Source organism: Magallana gigas, chromosome 6 (assembly GCF_963853765.1).
Source record: "Magallana gigas chromosome 6, xbMagGiga1.1, whole genome shotgun sequence".
NCBI classification, from domain to species: domain Eukaryota; kingdom Metazoa; phylum Mollusca; class Bivalvia; order Ostreida; family Ostreidae; genus Magallana; species Magallana gigas.
The window spans coordinates 53,769,256-53,795,081 of record NC_088858.1 but is presented as its reverse complement, the minus strand read 5'-3'; the positions used below and the strand labels follow the sequence as shown (position 1 = coordinate 53,795,081).

The window sequence follows — 25,826 nt, the reverse complement described above, 5'->3', positions numbered from 1 at the left end:
AGATTTGTTCAAATACAGTTCTGAATGGAATGTGTTACAGCGAGGGTAAATTCCGGGGGACGAACTCACCTTGAATCCTATTTCGTAATTAGATTTGTCCAAGTTCACCACTCGTGATAAAAAAAACCGGCATGCAAACAACAGTTCTCCACGTGAATATTTTCTATAAAATTCTGAAAATTATTTTTAATTCAATTTAACAAATTTACATTGAAATAATACATATTTTAAAGTTCAATGTAATATTGTTTTGATAAGTGTTTTTCTAAATAAGTGGTATATGAAGAATTAGGGTTGAAGGTTGACAATCTTTAGTAAAACGAAATGTCGGGTAATAAATTGATTTAATGGTAATATTACTTTCATGTTTACTACTTGTTTGTTTGATAAATATAGCATGCGCGGAATACAAGTTTTTTGGGTTTTTTTTACATCGAAACTCTGTATTAGGAACGTAAACTGAATAAGCTCTAGATAGGCACAAAAGTTGGCCCTACTACTTTGCAATGGAAAGTGAACCATTTGATTTACGTCGTGGATCGTTTGGGTCGGATTATCTTTCCATGAGGACAGATTATCGGACAATATCCAGAGATTATCGAATTTGTTTAGCGGTGATGTGTCTCTTTATCAGCTATATGAACGCCTTGTCAAAAATTGCGCGAGATCACCTTAGAATATAATAGGCGAAGAGGCTCCCGGGTCCAATAGGGACCTTCGTGTAATTAGCATAACTCTGTCGTCCACTACCCAACAATGAATGGATCCAGTTTGTCTAAATCCTGTATATTCGTATTTTTCCGCATAAGGGTGTAGGTTTTAATTAATTTGCGAATAATGTTTCCAAAATTCGCAATCGTAAATTAGTGCTGAGGGTTTGTGTATGATGTGGGTCCTTATCTCCAGATATCCTAAATAAACAGGGTAGTCAGTTATCACCCAATCAAATTTCTTCTCTTCGTCCCCCCAGTTTTTGTTGATTGTGTTTTTTATTTTAAACCGGAGTATGTGTGAATTTTGTACATTTGCCTAACACTGGATCTTTACGCCATTTTTAGAGATTATGTGCAGATTGCAAGAATGGCTAATTCTCATTTCAGACAATTTCATCTTTGTTTTATGTTAACCTGTATTTTTTCGTTCTGCTTTCAATTATGTTCTGGTGAGTAACATTGTATTATAAATGTAACATAACACGGCTTTATTATTCCTACCTTCTCAATTCTTTTTTTTTATTGAAATAATGGAAGTTGAACAGTAATGATTTTATTTATTTATTTATTGAACGCCAAACTTTATAAGCAAATTGTGTTTGATTTTGAAATTATATACCGGTACATTAAAGTAAAGATTGACTTAGTGGATTTTTTGTCCATTTCATACGTGTAATATATGTAAGGAAATAATAAAATTAATAATAATAATAATGTTTGATTACTATATTTCTCTTTTTTTTTTAAAGAAACAAATCTCGGTATTATATAAAGAGAAAAAAGAAAGATCTTTATATATTTCAGTTATGAAGTTTAATTCAGTTTATTTATTTACTAAAATTACCAAACAAGTTATTTAATAGTATAAACTCCACGACAAAATGTGCACGCCTAAATTAAAATAATTTCAATTTACATTTGAATATTATTTAGCTCTATTACTAATACGATTCTGATAATTATGCTAATGACTGCACTCTTTCCCAGGGTTCTGTAATGGTAGACCCTCAGGTGTAAGTGTGGCCCAACTTCAGCCGAAACGGATCAACATTTCTTGGGATATATCGAACGTGAATTGTGGGATTTTACAGTACGCCGTCCATTTCGAGATCCGGAAGCCGCTGACGGTGTTCCGGAGTGTTAACGTGACGAATCCCCGACAGAGCAGCGTGGTTGTTGACGTCACGCCGTCCTTCACCTACAACATTTACGTCAACGGACTGACGGCCACGGCGGAACCGCCCACCCCCGACTCCGTGTCCTACACCGTCCCCAGTACCCGTGAGTAGCCCGCGTCCGGTTCTGTTAGTAGTGCACCGAATGTTCTGACCATACATACAGCATTCTCTTTCTAAGGTATCACACCGGTAATTGTTTTCACTATATAACACTATAGAGGGGAAAAAATTCTTAAAAATCAGTTTGTATTTTTCATGACAAAATATTCGGAGGAAATGTTATTTGTTACCTATCTCATCAGCTAACACCATAAAAAGGGCAAGCGATACTGCATTTTCTCAAAATATCTAGCTCCAAACAGGTCTACCCTCAAAACCACGTGTTTTCCATTTGTATGTAAACAGACTGCACACTCCCCAGGAAGCTGCTGCATGAGCCCTGAAAGAAGTAGTCCCTGTGAAAAAAAATCATCACCTAACAAAATACATGAAATATCCTACTCAGTGGTACAAAAAATTTTAAAACTGAGTAAAGGAAAATGTAAAAATGCAGTCAAGGAAAAAAATAATTCTGAAGTATATATGGAACTACAATTGACTAAGTTCGGCCAATTACCGGTGTGATACCTCTAGGGATGCGCTCTATGTTGATATCAAGTGATAAACAAACTGGCAAAATTGTATTTGTTATAATTCGGACGAATTTCTTGGATGTGAAATTAACGACGCCTTTTGGAATGTTCATTTCTAGTCTCATTCAGGGAAAATCTTAACAATTAAACCACGATATAGTACATTGGGAAAGTCATTTTCTGACTTTAAAACCGTTCATAATAAATTTTGGGGTTTTTATTTTTATATTTTGGGGGTTGATCTCTATAAGAAAGCCATTTTGATGTAATTTACGACCGATTGGACGTTCTCTTTAATCCCTTTTGATAACAAGCAGCTTTATTTTCTATCAGCGTCAATGTTTGCGCTGATTTACACCAAGTCTTGATGACCTGCTAAAGGAGATCTCTCTCGGATTACATAGCAATATTAATCAAAAAGTCATTTCTTTGGCATTTGCCGTACTTTGCTTTCAAAGATTTTTGTTATCCGTTTTACAATGAAAACGTTCAAAATCCAGGACATTTTTTGACAGTTTGATAGTTATTTTATTGTTGTTTCGTTATTTTACAATTAATGATCTTAATTTATTCTCCGTGATTGGGAAAGTTTAGACGCCATGTCAGAAGAAATATTAGAATTTTTTCAAACTTGATTTACGATTCTGCCATATTATCTGCTATGATATCGTGTTATTACTCTATTTATCCTGAGAGGATAAAGTTTCTAAACAAATACAACAATACATTGTATGCACACAAAGAATACAACAAAGCAGTTTATGCACACAGATTACAGTTGTTCTGGATGAGTCAGTATTTTTATTCCTTGGTCAGCAACACAATGAATAATTCAAATGTTTTTTGATCTTTGAAAAAATAATTCGTTCAAGGATTTGCCAATGTATCCACTTGGTTCTAAAAAAAGATAAGCTCGGCATCCAAATTAGACCAGGTTGGGGGGTGAAATTAAAGTCTTTGTTTGCAATTATGTGAAAATGGAATTGGAACAAATTTTGAATTATATTAGTGATTTTCTTTTGTTCCATTCCACATTTGCCTGGGTTTTTTTTCTTGGTACATGGATATTTAATTCCTTGTGCAGTTTTTCTTCATGATTTCACGCATCATCCAAATGCTGCTGTAAAATTTGCTAGATAATTTTATGGAATTTCTGAAATTAATTTTTAAATTTAACTGACACGTTCATGTGAGTAGGTTGAGAGGCAATTTATTTGGATATGGTCATGGAAAAGTGAATTGAACGATAGTCTCGATCCTTTGATTTTAAGAAACTTTGGTTGATTTAATAGTACTTGCGTTAGATTTTTAACAGGGAATTTCAAAACTGCAATTATTTATTCTGGACACGTACTCCTCGTCATTTGAAACGACCCAGCACATTCAAACGACAAACAAAACCAGTTTTCCAATGTCGCATATAATTGCTGATACTTAAAAAGTCAGGAAGGACTATCAAGATTGGCATTTTTATTCAGAACAGTTGAAAATTATTCATTCAAGTGAATTCGCGAATGTGTTTTTATTCTGGTTTTCGTTCAATTTGCAGCGCCAGACGACTTCCCACGAATACACGTGACCAGCAAGACTCTGACGTCACTTACCGTAAAATGGGACAAACTCAGCATCTACCATAGATGTGGCGTCATTTCAGGATACACGTTAGTAACGACTCTCAAATAATTACATTTGAGGACAAATATATCCTACCAACGAATTCTGTATAGCCTGTAGTATAATGCCAATTTGTGTATAAATATTTTTTTTAAATTTTATTGTTTACTGTCGAAAAGAGAAAAAAACCAAATTTTACACTGTAATGAAGTACATGTATAAGTCATTGCTCAAATTTTCAACGGCACGATTTATGTTCATCTAAACAACCTGGTATGTAATCTATGTTTATTGCAGGCTCCTTTATCAGCGGCCAGACAAGTCGACGGTTCCTATTGACGTCCCCGGGGGTGAGGACACCACCCAGTACACCCTGACGGGCCTGTCCCCCGGGACACAGTACAACATCGTGATCCGCGCCGTCAACGACGCGGGGGCGGGCAAGTGGAGCCAGCCCTTCCTCACCGTGTCCACCGAGAGCCCAAGTACGGACTAAAGGGGCGGGGGGAGGGGGTCACTAAATACCACGGGAATACTTGTGATACTTGATGTTTTAAAACGAGTAACAAGATAATTTTAGGATATTATAATTGTCATTATCACAATTTAAAAGTTGTTCAAGTATCTTAGCCGTAGGTCCGTAGCTGTACGGAAAAAACTGCATGTCACTTCGAAAATTCCCAGAGAGACACAGATCGGCAGCTTCAAATATATATGCTAAAACATATTTTTATAAAAAAAAATTTGGCATTAATATCAGGTTTCTATCAGTTTTTACCGTATACATGTATATATTGAATGCAATAATAATATGGATTGGATATTACTAGAATTAATCAAAAAGCCTAGAACTCTTCATTTTAAGTATCGTTGTCTGCATCACACTACATGTATATCGATGTATGGATTATCCGTGTACATCGTTATGCCGATACATCACAATATATCGATAAATCGTTACGGCCCCAATGATATGACAGATATATCTCTACTTCAGCAACAACTGCTACCACCCCCACAACACGCACAACAACATCCAGTACAACAACAACAACAACAACAACAACCGTTAAACCGACAACACCAACGACATCGACGACAACAACTAGCACTACACCGACAACAACAACGACGACAACAACACGGCCAACAACAACCAGTACACCAGGTCCGACAACTAAAACAACAGCAACAACAACGACAGCTAGACCCACTACCTCCACCACACGGAGATCCACCACACGGAGCCCCGGAACTCGGGCCCCGCCCCCTCACAGGGCTCACATTGAGGGTATGTGTTTTATATAGTGGGGTGTGGATGATCACACTGAGGTTAGGTGTGGACACAGGCATTTGATGTTATATATATTTCTTACGAAAAAAAATATACCCTTTTTTTATTAGGTAGGGAGTGTATTTTTTTATTATGAGGAAAATATATAACGCCAGGTGCTTGTAGGTGTAGATTATCGGTGTTTACTGAGTATGTAAATGAAAAGGGGACTAAAAACTTGTTCAGAACATTGTCACTCAACTAACAAGAACGATCTAAGGTGGTATGGGGCACCTACATGTTATGACGAACTATTCATCGAAATAAACAATTAAATCAAGTGTAAAATTCTACGTAACGTTTTTCACGCAAAAGGAGTGTAAATAATTATAAACATTTTTTTCGAAAAAAAATTAATTACATTTCGACATGAAATAGCTTCGTGATTTTTCGTGAAAATCGCGATATTTCCTCCATAAAATTGAAGAGAAACAGTGCTGTTGTCTTCTTTCTAGTTAAAAATTAATTCTGTCTAGAGAACTAGGATTTAATTTCCGTACCGTACCGTGTAAAATATAGTTGGTTAAGTTGAATAAGTTGTTTAATTAAGCTTGATTATTAAAATATCAAAGAAATGTATTAGTATAATAAACGACAATTAAACAATTAAAAACCAAAAGGACATTTAAACATGAAACGATAAATAACAATGACTGGGAAGGGTCTCAGGGTGGCATATACATACATGTATTGTAAATTATGACACGGAATCTGGGCTTAATTGATTAGAAAAATTTCTTTCGTCTCCCTGCATTTCCACATGTTTTTTTTGTTTTGTATTTGGGTTTTTTTTGTGGATTTGTTAAGGGGGAGGGTGGGTGGGGTGGGGGGGGGGGGTAAATACATGTTTATCTCTCGGAAATGTTTGAAATGCAATATTTAAAAATATGGTTATGATAAATGAATTGACTAACCAAAAATTCAAATCGCCAGTACTTCATTCATTTCTGTCAAATAAATCAATTCATTGACTGTAGTCCAAAAGAACATAGATTGATAAACATGATAAAAATAAACATCGTAAAAAAAGGAATATTATTTTCGTACAAAAACTTTCTGAGGAATTTTTTTTTCGTTGATACTAGAATTTTATTTTTTCTTATATTTATATTTTTTACCATCATGCAAAATAGACAAGAATAAATCGAATGCTCGTACTTGAAATTTTGATATCTAAATAAAATAAATTTAGGGTGATGATTTCTATCATTTATGGGGATAATGTTTGACACAACACATAATTACATTGTAACTTAAAAAAGGTCACAGAAAGACTAATCTCCATAACATCAAATATTTACCTGTACTAATTAGTATGTCAAAACTTTCTGTTTTCAGGTGTTATATCGTAACGCTAAAGTACACTCTACGAAAAAGAGTAATTTCTTTGGTTTGCAGTATTTGAATATTGCAAATAAATGTCATCAATCTAAATATCATTTCACCGAAAATAAGTCGCGATCGAAATTCCACATACATGTAATGAGAAAAGGAAAGAGTGACGACCTTTAAAGAAAACCCTATGTAAAAGTTTTGATTGGGAAACCCAGGTCGTTAGAATACAACAACAAGTTGTTACTTCTTACAAAGACTCCTTTTGTTAAACTTGTCAATAATGCTTTTTAATTAACTGTTTTGGAAAAGTGGCCAACCAAAAACCACTGGGGATGTGGGAAATATACATAGGTACTTTTATTAGGTATATATAAATGTGTATGACAAGCTGATCTTTTTACATCTGCATGTATTTTTTAATTAGCAACGGACGGTTATAAATGTGTCATAATTGTTAAGATAAAAGGTCAATAGATTAGTAGTTTCTTACTTAGAAGGTTATAGATAATGAATGGAAAATCCATGCATTACATATTGTCTCTATATGCTCCACGTATTATATAGACATCTGTAAGACTAGTTTTTGTATAAAATGTTTAAAACAGTTATATTAGAATAAATGATTGAGAATATAGCGCAGTAAAAAGACGTTCAAAAGCTATTTAAAACAAAATTATATAGGCTTGGATCAACAGAATCACACAAAATAAAATTGACGACCCAAAATTTCATAAGATTCATTATTTCATTTAACTGTTTAATGAAGTAAATCTACCTGAGATTGCATATTTAGGAAATAACAGTACTAGTTGTGATCAAACTATGTATTATTTTTAATGTCAAATCAAAATTAAATACATGCAACTGTACATGTACATGTGTATTTTCTACTGAAATCGGTAAGCTGTATAAAATTAAAATTGATGAATACATCTAAATATATTAATTTGGATGTTTCTTTTCGTCTTTTCTAAATTTTTATTATTTATGAGATTTTTAAAAAAAAATTGTAATGTATAAAACTTTTCATAAAATGAAAAAATCCCAAATTGCAAAAGGAAAAGGAACATAAGGGGGGGGGGGGGGGGGGGGGGGGTTAAATGATACAAGCAAAGGTTGAAGATTTTGAAACGTAATGGTGCACATAATTTTATTCTACGACTTACAAGCGTTGTTTATGACGATATAGCGTTAACTTGACAATGTTGACTGGTCTGGTTTAGCGTTGTTTACAATCACCAGTGACAGCCAGAGTGTGCACTGATGAATTACTGATCGAATCGACGCGAACAAAGGAGACTCGCCATCCGATAACCGCATTGAAAAAAGGCGTCAAATATTACGACAACCGTAACTCATTGACGACATTACTCACCAATTCCACAGTCCTATCTAGACAGCCTGGAACTTAAAATGCAAAATAAATAGAGAAAAATGATTTCTGTATCAATATTTGGCCAATTGCTTCCATGACCGTCACCCCGTCGCGGCCCTGATCGTACCCGGCCGATAGTGCCACCCGCCATCTTAAGTCACTTTCTTTGTGCACAAAAATTTCAATTTCTTTCAAAATAGAGTGATTAATTGTTTTATGGTAAACCTGCATTTCTCATTAATATTTGTGTCGCTTTCACTAACTGCCCACCCAAAGATTAACTGCAAATGGATTCCTCCATTTCAAAAACGAGGCCCGCTTTTTATAGGGGCCGACATAATGAAACCCCGTTTAATTTATCAACGATTTCACAAACTAGGATAATAAAATCTTGACATGGATAAAAAACTTTAAATATAATTAGAATTGCTAACTTTTTAGTGGAAATTAATGAAAGTGCAGCAAAATTCTAAACGTGGTCTCCCTCACCCCACCCTGACTATAGGCGGCGGGATGTCGGTTTGTTTGGATTTCATCAAAATGTAAGTTAATTTTATCTCATTAGCATTGTAAAATTCCTCTCTTTCCCCAAAACTCCACCTATACCGGCTCAAGGAATTAATTCTTTATTAATTTATAATTTAGAAAAACCTTTTTCAATTTCGGGTTTTGAGGGTGTGTGTTTTATAAATGTATTTATATCTTTTAAAGAACAACTGATTTTTTTTTAATTAATTTTTTTCTACTAAATATGTGCTGCTTTTAAATTAATTCGGACCGCAACCAAAAATGACGGGGTCTTATAGGAATTATTTTGCCATGGTTTTGTCTAAACCAATCTTATTTACAAAACTAAACATTCATGGTGAATTTTTTTTAAGCACTGTAAAATTTCTGTTTGTTCTTCGTTCATTACAAAAATGTTTTTAGATTGAGTGCTGCAAATTGTTGAAAATATGACTTTGCTAAGTTCTAGCGCTGGGATATGTAAACATATACGTATCTTTTATTTAATTTAAATTTTTATACATCTCTGTAGTATAGATGGCCAACACATAATATCCCTATCATGAAATACTAAAGGGCTCATTATATATAAAGTTTCCTTTCTGAATATGAGTGAAGTAAGTGATATCCTTGTTATAAATCATCCTAATTTCAACTTTTGATAAAACAAATTTACTTGACAAATGGTTAAACTGCCTTCATGAAACTCGATACAAATAAGGGCTCCAAATTGTCATTTTCAAATACAAGTATTGAAAAGGACAAAATAGATTTGGGGAAAAACGAGTAATAATGGGATCAGTAAATTTATGGAAATTCCTTTCTTGTCTCTAACGGGGAAAAAAGGAACTCTACATGTAACTATACCTAATAGTATCTTGTCAACTAGACGTGTTTGTATGTTTTTAAAACTGAGTGATTAAAAATTTTACAGTCTTGACATACTAGACATATATAAAAATTTCGGTATATATTTTACGACATGTGCATTTATGAATTAAAAATAATTTGCTGAAAGAAATAAAAACGGGTTTTTTTTAAACTCTATACCCCTTAGAATGTGTGATTCTGACAAGGTTTGGTTATATTTCCATAAGTGTATCAGAAATTTTGAAACAGCAATTTAAGACACAAATTGAGAAAAAAAAGAAAGAAAAGAATCCTAATATTGTGCTGAAAGTGTAAACGTATTCTTCGACTGTTCATTTTTTGGTGATTTGAGACAGAGAAGAATGGTTTTTTTAAACAGGTAGATTTGAACAGAAATAACGAGAATGGTTTGTTATACTTTTTGTATTATTTTGACTGCAATTAAGCGAAATTACAATTTAAACGTAATATGCAAACGACATACAAAATACGAATCTACACAGTGTATGCAATTTAAGAATGACATCATAAGCAATACAGAAATATAATCATTCATTTAAAATATTATCATTTATAATTATAAACGGGTATTCAGATGAAATAATATTTTTAAAGTACAGCGCACAGTTAGTGCTATCGATGTTGACCGGGCTATATGAATTGAGGGTTGTAAATAATATAAAACCATTCTCTCGTACCACCTACATGTAGTCATGTAATACTACATAATATGGAAAAGTTTAATTGTAATAAGATTAAGTAATGAAACCAAAAAGAACTGTGAAACTGCAGACCTCTAAATAAATCATCTTAAAATTTTCACATATGCTTGAAAATGTACAAAAAGGCCTATGTATGCCATTATTTGAATATTCTGGTCGTGTGTCTATAATAAAAACACAACCAGAAAAATTAATTACTGAAATCACAAATTTTAACAATTTCAAGAGCTGTATTTTTGATATTTTTGGAACATTTTATGCTACGTTAAAATTAAGACACTGGAGTTATCATTCTTTGTACACGGTAAAAACGTCTTTTTTTTTAGATAGCCCATTAAAAATTCATATTATAGATTTATTTTCCTTCCCCCATTTCATTATAATATTTCTGCACGTGTACTTTCATATCATAAATAAAATTAAAACATGTCGTTAACGCGTTGAAGAAAGACATTTTTTTGAACTATGGAATACCTTTTTTAGAAGTAAAGCAAACCAAGTTGTAAACAAAACCACATCAGTCATATTATTTCAATCATAGCAGTTAAAAAACTTTTCCCACAAAATTATGACTGAGCAATCTATAGATTATCTTTTTCATTATAGTAAAATGCAATTTTATAAGAAGAATTTTGAACATGAAAGGGCAACTGATACTTTCTTTTAACATGTATGAATATACATGTAGATGTATCCATGTATATATGTATGTACATTACACGTGTTAAAATGGTGAATGTATTTTTAAACCTTCTGAATAAGAATGACATGGTGTTATAAGCCTATCCCCTGTCCTACATTACAGCCGCTGACGACATGAGTGTGCCGCTGTTACTGGCCGTGGTGGGGGGATGCATCCTGTTCCTGGCTGTGTTGATTCCCGCCATCTTCTTCATCTGTCGCTACTGCTGTAACAAAGCACCTGTCGGGGTCACTGACCCCAAACCCCGACAACAGTCACAGGTGAGTCCCCTACACACAACTTATATTAATCTTTTGCATCCTCCCATTGAACTTTTCAGAATTTCTACTAATTCATATTCTTTTCAACGAAATAATTTTGTAGAAGAGGAACATATAAATCTAAGGTATACATACATGTTCATTGTCATACAGGGAAAAGATATGAATTAAAAAGGACATATTATAGAATCAGTACTTGTGTAAGACTATGGTATAAAGGATCAAAATAGGAAAACAACTAAGGAGAGCAGACAGAGTCGAAAATATTTGAAATACACACAATTTTCTTAGCGATTTACAACTGCAATTGGTCATGAGTTCAGAGAACTTAAAAAGTTTGGTCTTTCCCAATATTTTGTGTTTAGATATTTTCCTTATTTCTTCTAGGGACGAACATTCCTAAATATAGTGAATTTTAATTACACAATAAACATAGTCTCTCATTCAAAGGAATGTTATATCATCTACCTGTCTCTACAGGGAGACGATGGTTTGATGTAGGAAATGTTATTTTTTTCTTAGTTTTACAGGTAAAATATCGAGATACTTCTCAAAGCCAAACTTAGGTTTTCAAAATTTTATACACATGACCTCTGGAAGAACAGTTTGTGATTGGACCATATTTGGACATATTGGTCTTCTAATCTATGATTTACAGTAGCAGTTAACCATTTTATATTGACCAAATTATGGTTCTGCCAGACATATTGTAGCCCACACATGTTCAAAATTCTTTGAATACAATCTATCCATGGGCTTTTACAATCGCTATTAAAATCTGTACACTGTATATACAATTTCGTTCTCAGGACTTAGTAGCATTTTCCCCCAATCTGTAATCATTCTTGTAAAAACAATAATATACAAAGGGTAGGGCTCTGTTTCACCATATATCATAAAATATGGTGTTGTGCTTCTTTAATTAAGAAATGTTTTAAAAATTTTCAGAAGTACGCGTTCAATAATACATGTATTTAGATTTTCAAAACCCCAAGTTTTAAACAACAAATGGAATTGACAATTTACTGGTAAATTCAAATATCTGATTTTTCTTATAACTACATACATGACTTTTTGAGCACAAATTCTTTTTTGCTTCAGTAAATGAACCAGTTCTTGATAATACGATACCCGGGTATTTGAATTCTTTAACATTTTCACTAATTTCTCCTTTATAATAAAAAATCTTTTTCTGTATTGCACCTTGGAGAAAACTATTATTTTTGTTTTATTGACATTAACATTTAAATCACCACCTATAGTACAATATGTATTAAAATTCGTTGAGGGCATTTTGTAGATTCCACCATTATGTGGTATCGTTGTTACACAATAAAAACTCAAGCAGGCTGTTTTTAATACTCTTAATATAAAAACAAATGAAAAGATTAAAAGGATATGCAAGGCAGAAGCATATGGTGGCTTTCTACAAACCTTTTGGAAAATTTCATTACTTTAATGTCATGAGAATAAATAATTATCAGGGCTTTTTCTTGAACACACTGAGCCCAGTGGGGTCGGAAGCAAATTGAAAGTGGGGGGGCTAGACTAATCCTCAGAAATCTCGACAGGCAAAAAAACCCCACTAATTCCCAAAATCAGGAAAACCCTACTCCATGGGGGGGGGGGGGGGGGGGTTATACCTATACTATTCCAATGCCTCCAATCAATTTTTAAATCTTTATAAGGTAAAATTAGGAATAATTATGTTTGCTGCGATAAAAAAGGGGGTGGGGATGGACCCTCCCTGATGCTATCTGCCTAATGGTAAGGTCTAACTTAGCCCCCCCACCCCCGGTTCCGACGCCTATGGAGCCTCTGCCTACAATAGACGTCCCTCTAATTTCAAATCTTTGACCCGCCTCTGAACATATCCAGAATTTATCAAGCATTGTTTTACGTCGTTAAATTGACGTTAATTAATCAAATGTAACACCCTCTTTTTAAAATAATATAAAATTTAACACCCTCTTTTTAAAATAATACCCTTTTTAATGTCATTTTAGAGAGAACCACCCAGGCGCCCCTCTAGGTACCCTGAACAGATCGGGCTCGGAGTCGCTCACCTCGTCACTGTGGTAGACATCAAACCAACATGTAAACCTCCGCCGGTGCAAAGAGTCCGGAACCCTAACGTCCAGTACAGCGAGTTCTCCTATGAGGAGGGCTACAAAGGCTTCCGCCCGAATCACACGGGACAGGATTACCCAAATTTACTCAGGAAAGTTCATAGAGAATCTCCAGTTGAAAAGCCCAACAGTGGAAGCTTCCCTCCGGTAGAAAGTTCTGAGGTTGGCGAAGTGAGCGATTTAACCTACAACCGGGTGAATAACAATCACGTCTCTCACACCAACAACGTTTACATTCATAACTTTATGAAAACCAGGCGACTCTTCACTCCGAGCACTCCTGTTACACCGGCCATTGGCTACCGGAAGCCGAAGGAATATCATGACACACTTCCGGTGGAAGAAGAGTCTCCGGAAAATTTTCCGTTTTCACAATATAGTTCTCTAGAAAAACCAAAAAGATTCAAAACACGGGCAATACTGAGGGAACACTCGGACCCTAACTACACACTGTAGGTAATGCACGTGTCATCCAACACGTGCCAACCACTGTGAAAGCAATGCATTCAATTTGTCGTTTAATGTTAACAATAAACATGCCGCCCCCAAAGTATGTGATAGAATAACTTTGATATAGGTTTTAAATTATTTATTTATTTATTTATATCATTTATGATGTTTATGTTTGTAACTTGTCGCATACTATGCAACATAAATATCCGGTGGTGATGAAGTTAATCAATGAGTCTTGTTATAGTATTTGTATCCTGCACCATATTGATGGCATATTATATAAATAGTGCCTGTTTGGGAGGGTAACAGTTGAAATTGACACCCCGAGAAAACCATTGTCAACCGACGCGAAGCGGAGGTTGACAATGGTTTTCGAGGGGTGTCAATTTCAACTGTTATCCTCCCAAACAGGCACTATTTATTTTGTTATACTGAATGTCTTTTTTAAAATTTTTAAGAAAATTTTACTGCTTTTATATAGGAATAACGTGAATTCTACAGCGAACCGTACGCGCATAATTTTCGCGCATGTAACATTTTTTAATGTTACCCGTTGCCAAGTGCGTTGCTAACGCTGAGGGTAATAGTAAATATTATTAACTGCGTCTTAACCAATCAGATTTCAGTATTTAACATGAAAGTATAACAAAACAAAATATTACATATATCAAACTTAATCTATAAATCACATAAAGAGAGGTGAACGAAATAAAATTATAATTACCTTTTTATATTGCAGTATATTGTTAAAAAAGAGATATGCATGGATAAAAAAAATCCGGGGGGGGGGGGGGGTATGAGAGATAATTTTCGGATAATAATTTACTATGTGAATTTATTAAGAATTTATTAAGACTGAATTTTCCGGAGGGGGGTGGGTGGGCCGCGAATGAGTTATGTTAAATCTTAGAAAGTTTTGCTTTTTCTTTTTAATCTTGTCCTTTCTATTTTTCCTTTGTGAATTATTTTTCAAGAAGAAAATTGTGTATAGAAAAAAGTAGCTTTCTTTTTTAAAGGTCCAAAAATATAGCTGCAGGTCTGTAGCTCCCGGTCTGAAAAAATCTGGGACGTCCATCTGAATTTTTTCAGACCGGGAGCTACAGTCCTACAGCTACAAAAAAAAAACGTGTATTAAGAACAAACGCAAAGTAAGGCAAGGACTTCCATGTTTCCTGACTTGAAAGGCAAGACTTATCATATCCACCGATACCAAAAAATATTGTTCAACTCAGTAATTTAATTTCTGAAGTTTGAAATAGATGTATGTTAGGTTATATTCTGAGAATTAAGTTCACTAAAAGTTGATTAAATCAGTTACAATATAACTAAGCATATGCGTATGTTGTCCGTTTAAACAATGAATTAAAATAATTTTTGCATTGTCGACTAATCACTGAGAAGAATTGCTGTTCATAATGTGTATCTTTTCAAAAGCAACATTGCTCAAAGAAGGCCTACTTATGTGAAATAAAAGTTGATTGATTGTTGTAATCTAAGCGAGATTATTTAATTTTTTTTTTGATTACACTGAGGCATATCCGAGTGGCCCCATATAAATTAACACACCCTTCTACATTTTTGACGATATGATATCGTGATCAAGTTGTCTTGTTACTGTAAATTGGTGATTAACTTTATTTCCTACATCTGTTAACCTAATGTTTGGGTTAGAATCGTAACAATTTATCACTGTTTATTGGTTATCATTGATGTGCAACACAATGTTGAGTCAAGCATTGTGGCAGAGTTGTTTAAAGGATTTGAACATGTAAACCATTCTACGGAAAAAAGATATATGATTTTTTGGGGGATTTGTTAATAAGACGATACGCATTTAAGGTTTACTGTGTGGTAAAGGCATTTGAATGGGAGCCTACAGCAATACAAATCTAAAATTAATGTTATCACCAGACGGTGTACAATGAACTCCCTGCTCCATCTATATATATCACGTCACCATCAGGTAACTGTCTCGAGTCTTACAAACATTTCTTGGGGTGAGTAACCTACTATATACAGGGGTGACCTGATCGTAGATCAGCCTTCCAGGGCGCTGTGACCCTATAATAGTTATCTGTGAACCCACTACCAGTTACCAATGTCCATACAATCATTGTGATACTGAAACATCCGACTCCCGATCCTATATGTTCTCCAGAATCTGTTAAGAAACATTGCCCCTCTAAAGTCGGGTGCAAAATAATCTGTATTTACGTAAATCGAACACTTAATAAAAACAGAGGAACAAACATTGCTCTTTGGATGGAGTGGTTTAGGTGATTAATACAGATACCAGGGGTGTCGCTCGACGCCGGATCGAGAGGCGATAACGGGGCTATTGGATTTTGAAGGAGATCCACTGAAATTGTGAAAAACAACTCAAACCGATTCACTTGGGTCTTATAAATATCTTACTTTAATCTTAAGGAACGACTTAACCGTTTTCTAAGAAATAAATAAACAATAACTTAAACATTTGAAAGAACACAACATACCGCCTCTCGTAATATACAACAGGATACAATGTACCGGCACATACAACAGGATACAATGTACCGGCACATACAACAGGATACAATGTACCGGCACATACAACAGGATACAATGTACCGGCACATACAACAGGATACAATGTACCGGCACATACAACAGGATACAATGTACCGGCACACTGTACCCCCTCCGTACATGTAACAAACACAAGTCAAAACAGTCTATAGAAATTTCAAACTTTACAATTTCTTAAACACCGGTAGTCTTCAGTTGCCTGAGGTATAATCATGCAGCACCAATTCTGTAGACATTGTATCGTTAGCACTCACTGCTCCAGCAGACTGTGGACGCCCTTCAACAAACCAAATGCCGCAGTCCAGGAAATTGAGTTACTTCTCTGGGATCGCGTTAGATAAGTGTCCTCGGACTTCTGCTTCGGGATCGGAGGTAGGACTCTGGATTTGGGAGACTTGACGGAAGACAGGCCTCGCTTTGGTTCATCGGATACACCGAGGCTGCTCATGAACTTTAGACTCTGGGCTTCGTCCATCAGCATGGGGAGGCTTTTGTTCCGCCTTCTGCTCCTCCCTGAAGGTGACAACACTGTGGGATCACGTGATCGCAACGGTGACAGGGGAGAATCCAGCTTCTCAGGAGAAGCGGTGTCTACCCTATGGCTGTTGTTTGCACTAGAAACATCCACATTGTTTTCCTGTCCGTCAAACATAGACAGTCGCTCACCTTCAAGCATCGGGATCGAGATCTCAGACTCTGTTCCGGAATCGTATCCATATTTCATCGGGTACAAGACGGATGCCGCTTTAAGTGACATTGATTCTTCAGTGCTTCCCCTGAGAATGCTAGAGTTCCTGTTCTCCTTCTCACGTTTATCCTCGATATCCTTTAGTCCGTGTTTCTGAGCCAGAATATTCACTAGGTTAAACAGTTTCTTCGTGTTTGTGGAGTGCTGCAGCTTAATCAGATCGGAGAAGGACACCCCTTGTTTTTTGGGTTTAATTGTTCTAAGATGGCTTTCTAATTTTGTCTCAAGCTCTCTGTTTAGAGATATTTCGGGAAGCGTCATATCCTGGCTGAGGTTTTCACGCCTTTCCAACTCATCATCCTCGTTTTGTTCATTGTCTTCCATGATGGAAGGTAGCGGAGCACCAAGGGAAGGCAAATGTAGATCGGTTCTTTCTTTCACTGTTTTCTGAGACCCCTCCTCTGTGCGTTGTTTCTTTTCCTCCGTGTCTTGCGCCTTTCCATCGTCGCTGCCGCCTATCCCGCTGTCAGGAGAAATGTTGTCGGACTCGAGCTCACTCTTCCGGATATTTGGTAACACCGGTTTATCCCGCACAACAAAGATGGTGGACACATGTTTCATGTTATCGGAACTCCTCTGGTCTCTGATTTTTTCGTCCCGTTCTCTCTTTTCTCGGTCACGTCTGCCCTCTCGAAGCTTTGTGGAATATTTAGCTATGGATTTTCGTAGTTTGTTCTGTTCCTTTTTTATATTTCTTACCACAAACTCCATGTTTTTTCGATGTAAGTTCATTTGTCGTTGGTATTCCACCTCACTCCCGGCCACACGTGTAACCGTGACCTTGTTAATTTCACTTTGGATTCCCGCTGCACGTGCATATGAGGAATGGGCGAGAACCATTTCCTGCAAATAAAAAGGCTGTCTAAAAACTTGGTGATCATTAACAAATAGAATAATATTTGCTTAGATAGTATTGTTTGAAAAAAAATGAAGGATAATTCTTATATAAAAGGTAAAGAAGGAAGGAATTGTTAAAGTAAAAAATACAGTCCATAACTACATGTATCTATTTTGAGAATATGTTATCATGTCTGAAAAAATACTATTTTTTAATAAATTGAGGTAAAGGTAAAGATTTACTTTAGTTAGAAATCCTATACGAATATAGGTATCAAATTTTAAAAATTTTAAGTATCATAAACCGAAAAAAATGTTCTGTTGCTTGAATAAGCTAAGTAAGAAGTACAAAACTTTATTTCATTTTATTGAGATCTTTAAGAAAAAAATATACGCTAAACTTAAATATCATTATTTGTCCCCAAAAGAGCGTTAACGTGGGCTATAACATTTCGCAGAGAAGTCATTTTAATACTTACCTCTGTAGGTTTGTGTAATATTTCGCTGATGTTTCAAAAGAGTATGTGGGGTTATCGTTAAAATTGCATATTTTGACAAATTGCCTCTTAAATATTCTATTATCGGAAATAAGTATCCTTATTTAGAAACGTTTTTCTTACAAGCACCAATCAGAGGAAAAGTTGAGCCTTCCACATTGTATAACTGTCAGGTCAAAACCGATCATTAATCTACAGTACAGTTAATGTGGCCCTCCAATGCAGACGGAATGATAGAGCAACTCGATCTCGGATTGTGCAATCGACTCGACCATTACCTTCATGATGGAGTGACTAAGTTTCCCGATGAGCTTCGTAAACTCACAAGTGTGTTGTTTAGTCCGGAAGTTCATCATTTGTCTTTATAATGCACAGGTTTCGTTATCCAGATTTTCACTACACGTATTCACGATGACATAAACTATATACAATGTTTAGAACATGATAACAGTTTCACACTTGGTTTCTGTAATTGCCGTTAAACACGTTCTCAGTCTTTGGTTATCGCGGGCGTTGTTTTAAACACGACAAATGAAGGGGTGAAGATTGGGGGTGCAGGAATCGCCGACATTTGTGACAAAAATAAGCAATAAATCTTGAGAATCTCCGCAATAAATGGGAATCGGCTGTTAGTGGACTATCGGAGTCGTGCTTACTTGTCTTATTAACGGTTGTGATAGACCGTCAAATTATCGCCCCTGATCGCGGCATTGCTAGGAGGCGACAGAGAAAGCTTTTAAGCGCCTCCCCGCGGCCTGACGGGGACACAAAGGACCCGGATCGTGTTTGTTTTGAAAATGTCGGATCTTAAGTCTTGACGATACACTGATTGCAATGTAATTTGTGAGTTAGGGTGTTTTATGACTTATTACCTGGTTTGAAGCTTTGTCCTGTTACAGACTGTTTTGATTTATAATATTGGGCCTTTTACCTTTAATAGCTCGCTGATTGTTTTTTTAATACCCAGTTTCTACCTGTTCATTACCGAAATATTTCACCAATAAATTCCACAAAGCTTAAAAATGCCTTACGTAAATTGCAAAAGTTTAAGAACATTTTGTTCTAAATGTCGGTTACTTGAAGGATTTAGATTGACTATTGTAAATGTTTATTTTTGTCACCGTAAATCAGTCTCAAAAGTTTTATCACAAAATCAGTTTAAACCCACTTTGTATGATCAAATGTGCATATATTTATTTTCTGATTTATAAGCAGGACATGTTGGACAGACGTGTTGAAAAAAGTTATAATTTGATACCTTGTCTAGTACCCCACGGATCCAGTAATTAAACTGGTCCCCCTGCTCTCGCCAGCGAACTCTTGACATCATCCTGATACAGTTTTCTTCATGCGACACAAAAAATAAACACTTAAAGTCCCAGACCAACCGCTCAAGTCTATGTTTGTGAACGATTTATGAGTGGAAACGGCAAAATGAAGATCAAGATGTGACGCATTTGTAGAAATAAAGAACAAACAAGTGAGTGACTATAAGGTGAGGTTTCCGTAAGCCGCGCGGCCCCGATAAGGCAGGGCGGCGTATTAAGACAGTTGTTGTTTAATTCCTCTGCACTCGTTTCTCTGTTTGCAGGAATTCAAACAACTGATCCGAGGATAATTTGGTAAAAGAAATCAATATTTTGGGGTTTTTGGCCGGTGGAAGTTTGTTAGCTCATAATTAACATAATTAGACCTTATCTACATTTGACATTAACTAAGTACAAAATAATTACCAGGAAATCCTGTTTATCAGACTACAAATAAAGAAAAGAACCTTGAGTCGGAGTAGCAAGGCATGGATCTATACCCAGAAATGCAGACTGTAGTCTGGAATCCGAATCCAAACCCCGATCTGGTGGATAAGAAGAAATTTTGTTGGGTTCCGTCCGTGTTGCATCTAATCGAACCAAACAAACTTACAAAACTTTTACATTATTTTTTATAAACAAACCAAAAGAGTATAGCTTAAAACACTGTATTGTGTTGGGGTTTTTTAATGTCAGAATTTGATAACATTAACCTAAAACGTGTCTTCCTCCGATGTATGTATTTAATTAAACGCCTACATTTAACTGAATTTTTTTGTGTTCCGCTAATCTGTAAGTACATGCATTATTGTAACATTACAGACGTTTCTTTTACCAAGTTTCTATTTCAATGTTGAACAGACTGCTTGACAATTAATTGAGTTTGGAAAATTCAAAACTATCTCTATTCAAATTACGACTTTAAGACAGGTTAACATTTGATCACAATGTTGGTGGTTTCCCAGACCAGACTACGAGTACATTATTCATGTACATACTCATTACATCAAGCAATTGCAAAATGGTGATTTCACGTTCTTTGCTGTCTAATATTCGAAACGAGGTAGAATGATTTTGATGAATTTCAACTCGTATAGATAAGTCAAAACATTCAAATATTTCAAGATTCATCTTTACTGTAAAGAAAAAAATTAATAAAAGGTATTTGCACTTAAGGTCAAACGACACGTTCCTCAATTTTATATAACTGTTTCCATGAATTTGTTAATGGTTTACTAGTACTTTGACATCCTTTCTTGCAAAAAATTAGGGTACCTTACTAGGCATTTCTGCAAAATACTAGAGTATGCAATTTCCTATATAATCTTCTTGAAAATACACTAGAATTGCTGATATAAAAATAAATGAATATACAGCACAACGAAAATCACTATATTTGAACACTATCTCGGACGGGGCCAGACTCCTAGAACCTACTCTCATGGCAGAGAGCGGCCCCGGTTCTAACCACTAGGCCATCTAGGCATATATTCATTAACAAGTAAATTTTAATCATTTTGAAAATAATTATAAAAAAAAAACTTTTATTGGAACTCTTTATTACTAGGAGATACAAAAAATATTCTCGAGGAACGTGTCGTCTGACCTTAAACAGGTCGAGACCACTATATTTTGTGACGTTGGCATAAATTTGCATACTAAATTAGCCATCTGTTTACTTTTATCGACAAACCAATCAGGTGAATGAGTTGCAAGTCATTGTGGGCTACTACAAGTTTCAGTGTATACAAAGCGTATTGAAAATATATACCATTTTGAATTGTCCTTTGGAAACTCATTATGAATGATTTTTCAGAATTTATGAAATTAATATGGACAGTTATGTCTGAACTTCAATTTCTATGCTCACATTTAAAAAGTATTGCATATGAGGACTTATATCAACCTATTTAAATACCCCATTGTCACTGTTCAAAAGAGAGGTACGTCCTATAGAACTAGAAGCAGCGAGTACCGTTTTTTCACATGATATCCCATATTTAAAGCAACATTATTAGAATGCACGTTGATATTTTCTTCAGGGACATTCATCAGATTGCTTCACGGACAAAATACTATATGCTGCACAGCTTGCGCTTCTGCGTTTGTATATTTGTGCATTTCTACTACCGTGGCTATTCACGTATGTTACAAATGTACAGTTACCTGTATTTATTTCTAGTGCACAATGATAAAGTCACCAATACACAACTGTGCAGTTTTTTCTTATCAAAACCTGTTTGTACTTGTATGCGTATGTTTGTCAGTCGTTTGATACTGATCATTTTTGAAGCAACAATTGATCAACTAAAACAACAGTATTTTTCAATGTGAGCATGGAACAAAGTTAATGGTACGTAATCTTTCTTTTTTTACTTTCTAAAGTAAAAATCAAGATGTACAAACATTCCGGCAAGCAATTAAATATTGTGAATAAAACAGACAAAAACCACGTGCGTTTGTTGAATCGTAGACACGTTGTAGCAACTCATTCACTGGATTGGAGAATCTGTTTGACGAAAATACTGTCACGTGTTAAATAATGCTATCCATATAAGGTAGTGTACCCGACCTGTTAAAGAAGATTATATCATAAAGGATATGGCGTATAAAATGCCTACATAATGACGGAAAAGATACTAAAAAAATTAAAATATCAACAAATTTTTAAAATCATTTAAAACAATATATATTTCATAGAACATCGATTTTAACCCTGAAATATGTCTAATACTTGAAATATGTCGATTTAAATTGGCGTATGCGTATTAAAACCTCAAATTAGTAACACATTTTAGAATTTGACTTCAATGCCTTTTCTTTTATAGCGTAGGTTTGTGCTACATTTTTTGTAATAGTCTAAATAAGATTTTATAGAAAACAAACCGATTTCAATCAACAAAAACACTAGATACATTAAAATATCATTTGGTATCCCAACAACTGAACAGTTTAGAGAAAATAATAAAAGTATGTTAATTCGTGGCTAAAGTCGTATATAGCATTTTAAAAATCTTGATCTTTTAAAAATGAATATACATTATTAGACAGTTCTTAAAACAAATAAAAATTAAAACTTGGTCGCTTGATTATAAGAGTAAACTTTAATTTCCGAACAAAGCTACTGTATATGATCTCTGTTATAATACTTGAAAAAGTTACCAAGCTGTTATATCGACATAAATTGCCTGTTGAAGTAGCATATTCTATCATCATATTGATTTAAATGATGCAATAAAATAAACCTTATCTCTGTCCATATCTACAAGTTGTTTCTATTTCCTAACACCTTGAGCTCTATTCAGGCTGTTTGAGAGGACGCCGTGAGTCGAAGGATTAGAACTAAGGTCCCCCCGCCGATCGCTGTCCCCCTGTAGTGGCGGGGACCAGGAATGGTCCATGGTTAGGTATCGATCCCCGGTGATCGACAGTTGATAAATCAGCTGCGGGGACCTGGGGTGGTGATTTAAATGTATTGAAACTTAAATCGTCAAATCGTCAAATATTTACTTTACACCAAATCTCTGGATTTCTCCAGCTGTTCTGGCATTTCGGTGGCGAGAAGTGAACGAGATTTTGACGGAAAGGGAAGTGTTTGACTAAGGGTTGCGTATAGGGGAGATTTGATTTTTGAAATTAAAAATATTCCTTTGTTGGGTAGATAACAACTTACTGACAAGCACGCGGTTCAAATTCGTTAATACTTCTGAAATTTCAATGAGTTTTTCTAACTTTAACTTCAGTTTATTCTAGATTTGAATTTAATAATCACCTTTCGCGTATTTCGATACATTTATATGTAACATTATTTTTTTTATCTCATAAGATGAGTTTATCATTTTTAATATCATTTTCATAACATTCAAAGTTAGTGTAGCTAGCATAAAAAATAATACTATTGTATTTCACATTACATGTTAATGTAACATTGTAATAAATGTAATGCTAAATATATCATTGTAAATGCCATTAAAATGAAACATATGGAAATATTAAAATGCACGGGGAGTTTCTTAGTGGACGGTAAACTATCTCCATTTTTGATACATCTGGCTATTATTTAAAACCCTCTTTGTTGTATTCAAGCTTATATTTGAGTCTGTCTGGCTTTCGTTTTAGCTGAATAAATTACACTCTATATTCAGGTTAATCAAATTAATCGTAAAGATTAATAAAAATACCATAAATGTTTTAAAATGTACCTTTGGAAATTGATCACATTTCGTTACTAAATTTCTATGAAAAGGTATTTCTTTTTACCAGCAATTCCTATTTTAAAAATTAGGGATACTTGGATTAAAATGATATGAAAATTATCTCAAAATATCTTCTTTGTCGCAGGACTTTTTAATAAATGTGCATACCATTTCGATTTGTAAGCATAATTTAAAAAATTAATAAATTCATGGAAATAGATGTACAGCGACATTACCTTATGCATTTTCCTTAAGAACTGTAAGCCTCCGTTGTTTAGGGATTTTAACACACTGACCCTCGTGGATCCTCATAGAAGGAGGGGTTGAAATCTGTCCCTCCTTGGTAATCACATATGTGGGTCGCGGAGATGTAAACAAAAAATTATCACCGGACTGGCTATATATCAGGCATCCCTCAGCTTGTGTAAAAGGTTGATCGCTGCTTTCGCTGCTTTCACTCACTGAATCCGTGTATGGTTCCTTATAAAAGAAAAAGACAAAGTGAGAGTTTGTCGTCACAGAGTGTGGGAAGGGATATCTGAACTGTTAGACCAATTTATGTACTTTTGAAGCAAACATGTTAATGATGAAATTAGAAATCGTTAATCTCTTGGCCACACTTTATTTGACTGGATATTGTTGATTCTAGAAAGTCAGATTTGTTTGATTAACGTCCAGCCATTGGGAATCTCCTATGTTTTGTAAGAGTACATCTCAACAGGTAGAAGAACTGTCGCTTTTTCAATAACCGATATTTGATCTTGTCTTCATAAATTGATTTCTTATAAGCAATGAAAAAGATATTAAGTGTTTATTAACTCGGTGTACATTTTAAAATCCTTTTTTAATCAAATAAAGAAACGGGATTGTTTGATGAAAGCATTTAAAGTCAGGCTAGAAAAAATCACATTAAACACTGTAATATGTTATGTAATCTTCGAAAAACATATATTCAGATATAATTCGTTTTACTCTTACTTATTTCTGTACAAAATCATTAATATTTTAGATTTTTAAAAAAAAGTTTGCATATATTTAAATGCAACTCTATGTAATATGGGACTTTTAGGACATGTTTTATAAGTTACTCAACATATACATGCACAACGTACCTACATTCGTTGCTCTGCCCCTCGACTGTACAGGGTGCAGCGTGCCCCAGCGGTAGATCTCAGGTAATTACCCTGGGTGGTTCGTCACGTCTTGTCTGATGCGTCCATAATTCATACTGGCTTCTTGTATCGATCCAAGATTTATCTCTTTTTATCTCTAAAAATGTTAAAATGTCATCGAGCGCCGGGTGCTACAGAAACGATTGTAGGGCCAAGGCAAGAAAATCATGTGTTGCTTGTAAGGCCAAGGCAATAGAATCTTGTGTTGTTTGTAAAGCCAAAGCAAAGGAATCTTGTGTTGCTTGTAAGGCCAAGGCAAGGGAATCGTGTGTTGTCTGTAAGGCCAATGCAAGGGAATCGTGTGTTGTCTGTAAGGCCAAGGCAAGTCTAATGTTTGTCAACATTATTGTATATTTTGTTTTTCTAAAGTTCAATGTTTTGAAAGAGTTATCTCTTAATCATATAGTTGTCCTTCCTTTCATTATCTAGAGTTGTCCTTCATTTGTAATTTAGAGTTATTTTCCCTGATTATCCACTTCCTGTTGATTCCTTGTGTGACCCACACAACGACATTCTACCGTTGTTTATTCCAAGTATCTATGCTGCCACACACTGTAAGTTAACCTGTATTTTGATGTATTTCTTGCGCGAATACTCATTGCATATGTGTCTGTTTTGTTTGATATATTAATATTTGCAGTATTAAGAAAATATGTCATTCTCTCTAAAATGTATGG

At 34.9% G+C, this 25,826-nt stretch overlaps 2 protein-coding genes across 5 annotated transcripts; one reads left to right on the top strand and one right to left on the bottom strand.

Moving 5' to 3' along the window:
- The first annotated feature begins 368 nt into the window (after positions 1-368).
- On the top strand, positions 369-14,070 carry LOC105330410 (uncharacterized). Its single transcript, XM_034468936.2, has 7 exons — positions 369-1,162; positions 1,701-1,994; positions 4,073-4,184; positions 4,435-4,622; positions 5,135-5,428; positions 11,085-11,242; positions 13,249-14,070. The coding sequence occupies exons 1-7, from the start codon at positions 1,081-1,083 to the stop codon at positions 13,825-13,827; spliced, it is 1,707 nt and encodes a 568-aa protein (XP_034324827.2). The 5' UTR covers positions 369-1,080; the 3' UTR covers positions 13,828-14,070.
- A 2,147-nt stretch (positions 14,071-16,217) lies between these two features.
- On the bottom strand, positions 16,218-24,421 carry LOC105330396 (uncharacterized). 4 transcript variants are annotated; one of them, XM_066088611.1, is made up of 2 exons: positions 24,214-24,421; positions 16,218-17,983 (listed from the first exon to the last, which is right to left on the bottom strand). In XM_066088611.1, the coding sequence occupies exons 1-2, from the start codon at positions 24,220-24,222 to the stop codon at positions 16,643-16,645; spliced, it is 1,350 nt and encodes a 449-aa protein (XP_065944683.1). In that variant the 5' UTR covers positions 24,223-24,421; the 3' UTR covers positions 16,218-16,642. The 4 variants fall into 4 exon arrangements, with proteins under 4 accessions (XP_065944683.1, XP_065944682.1, XP_011430349.3 ...); XM_066088610.1 differs by lacking the exon at positions 24,214-24,421 and adding an exon at positions 23,027-23,202; XM_011432047.4 differs by lacking the exon at positions 24,214-24,421 and adding an exon at positions 19,733-20,779.
- Between the last annotated feature and the right edge of the window lie 1,405 nt (positions 24,422-25,826).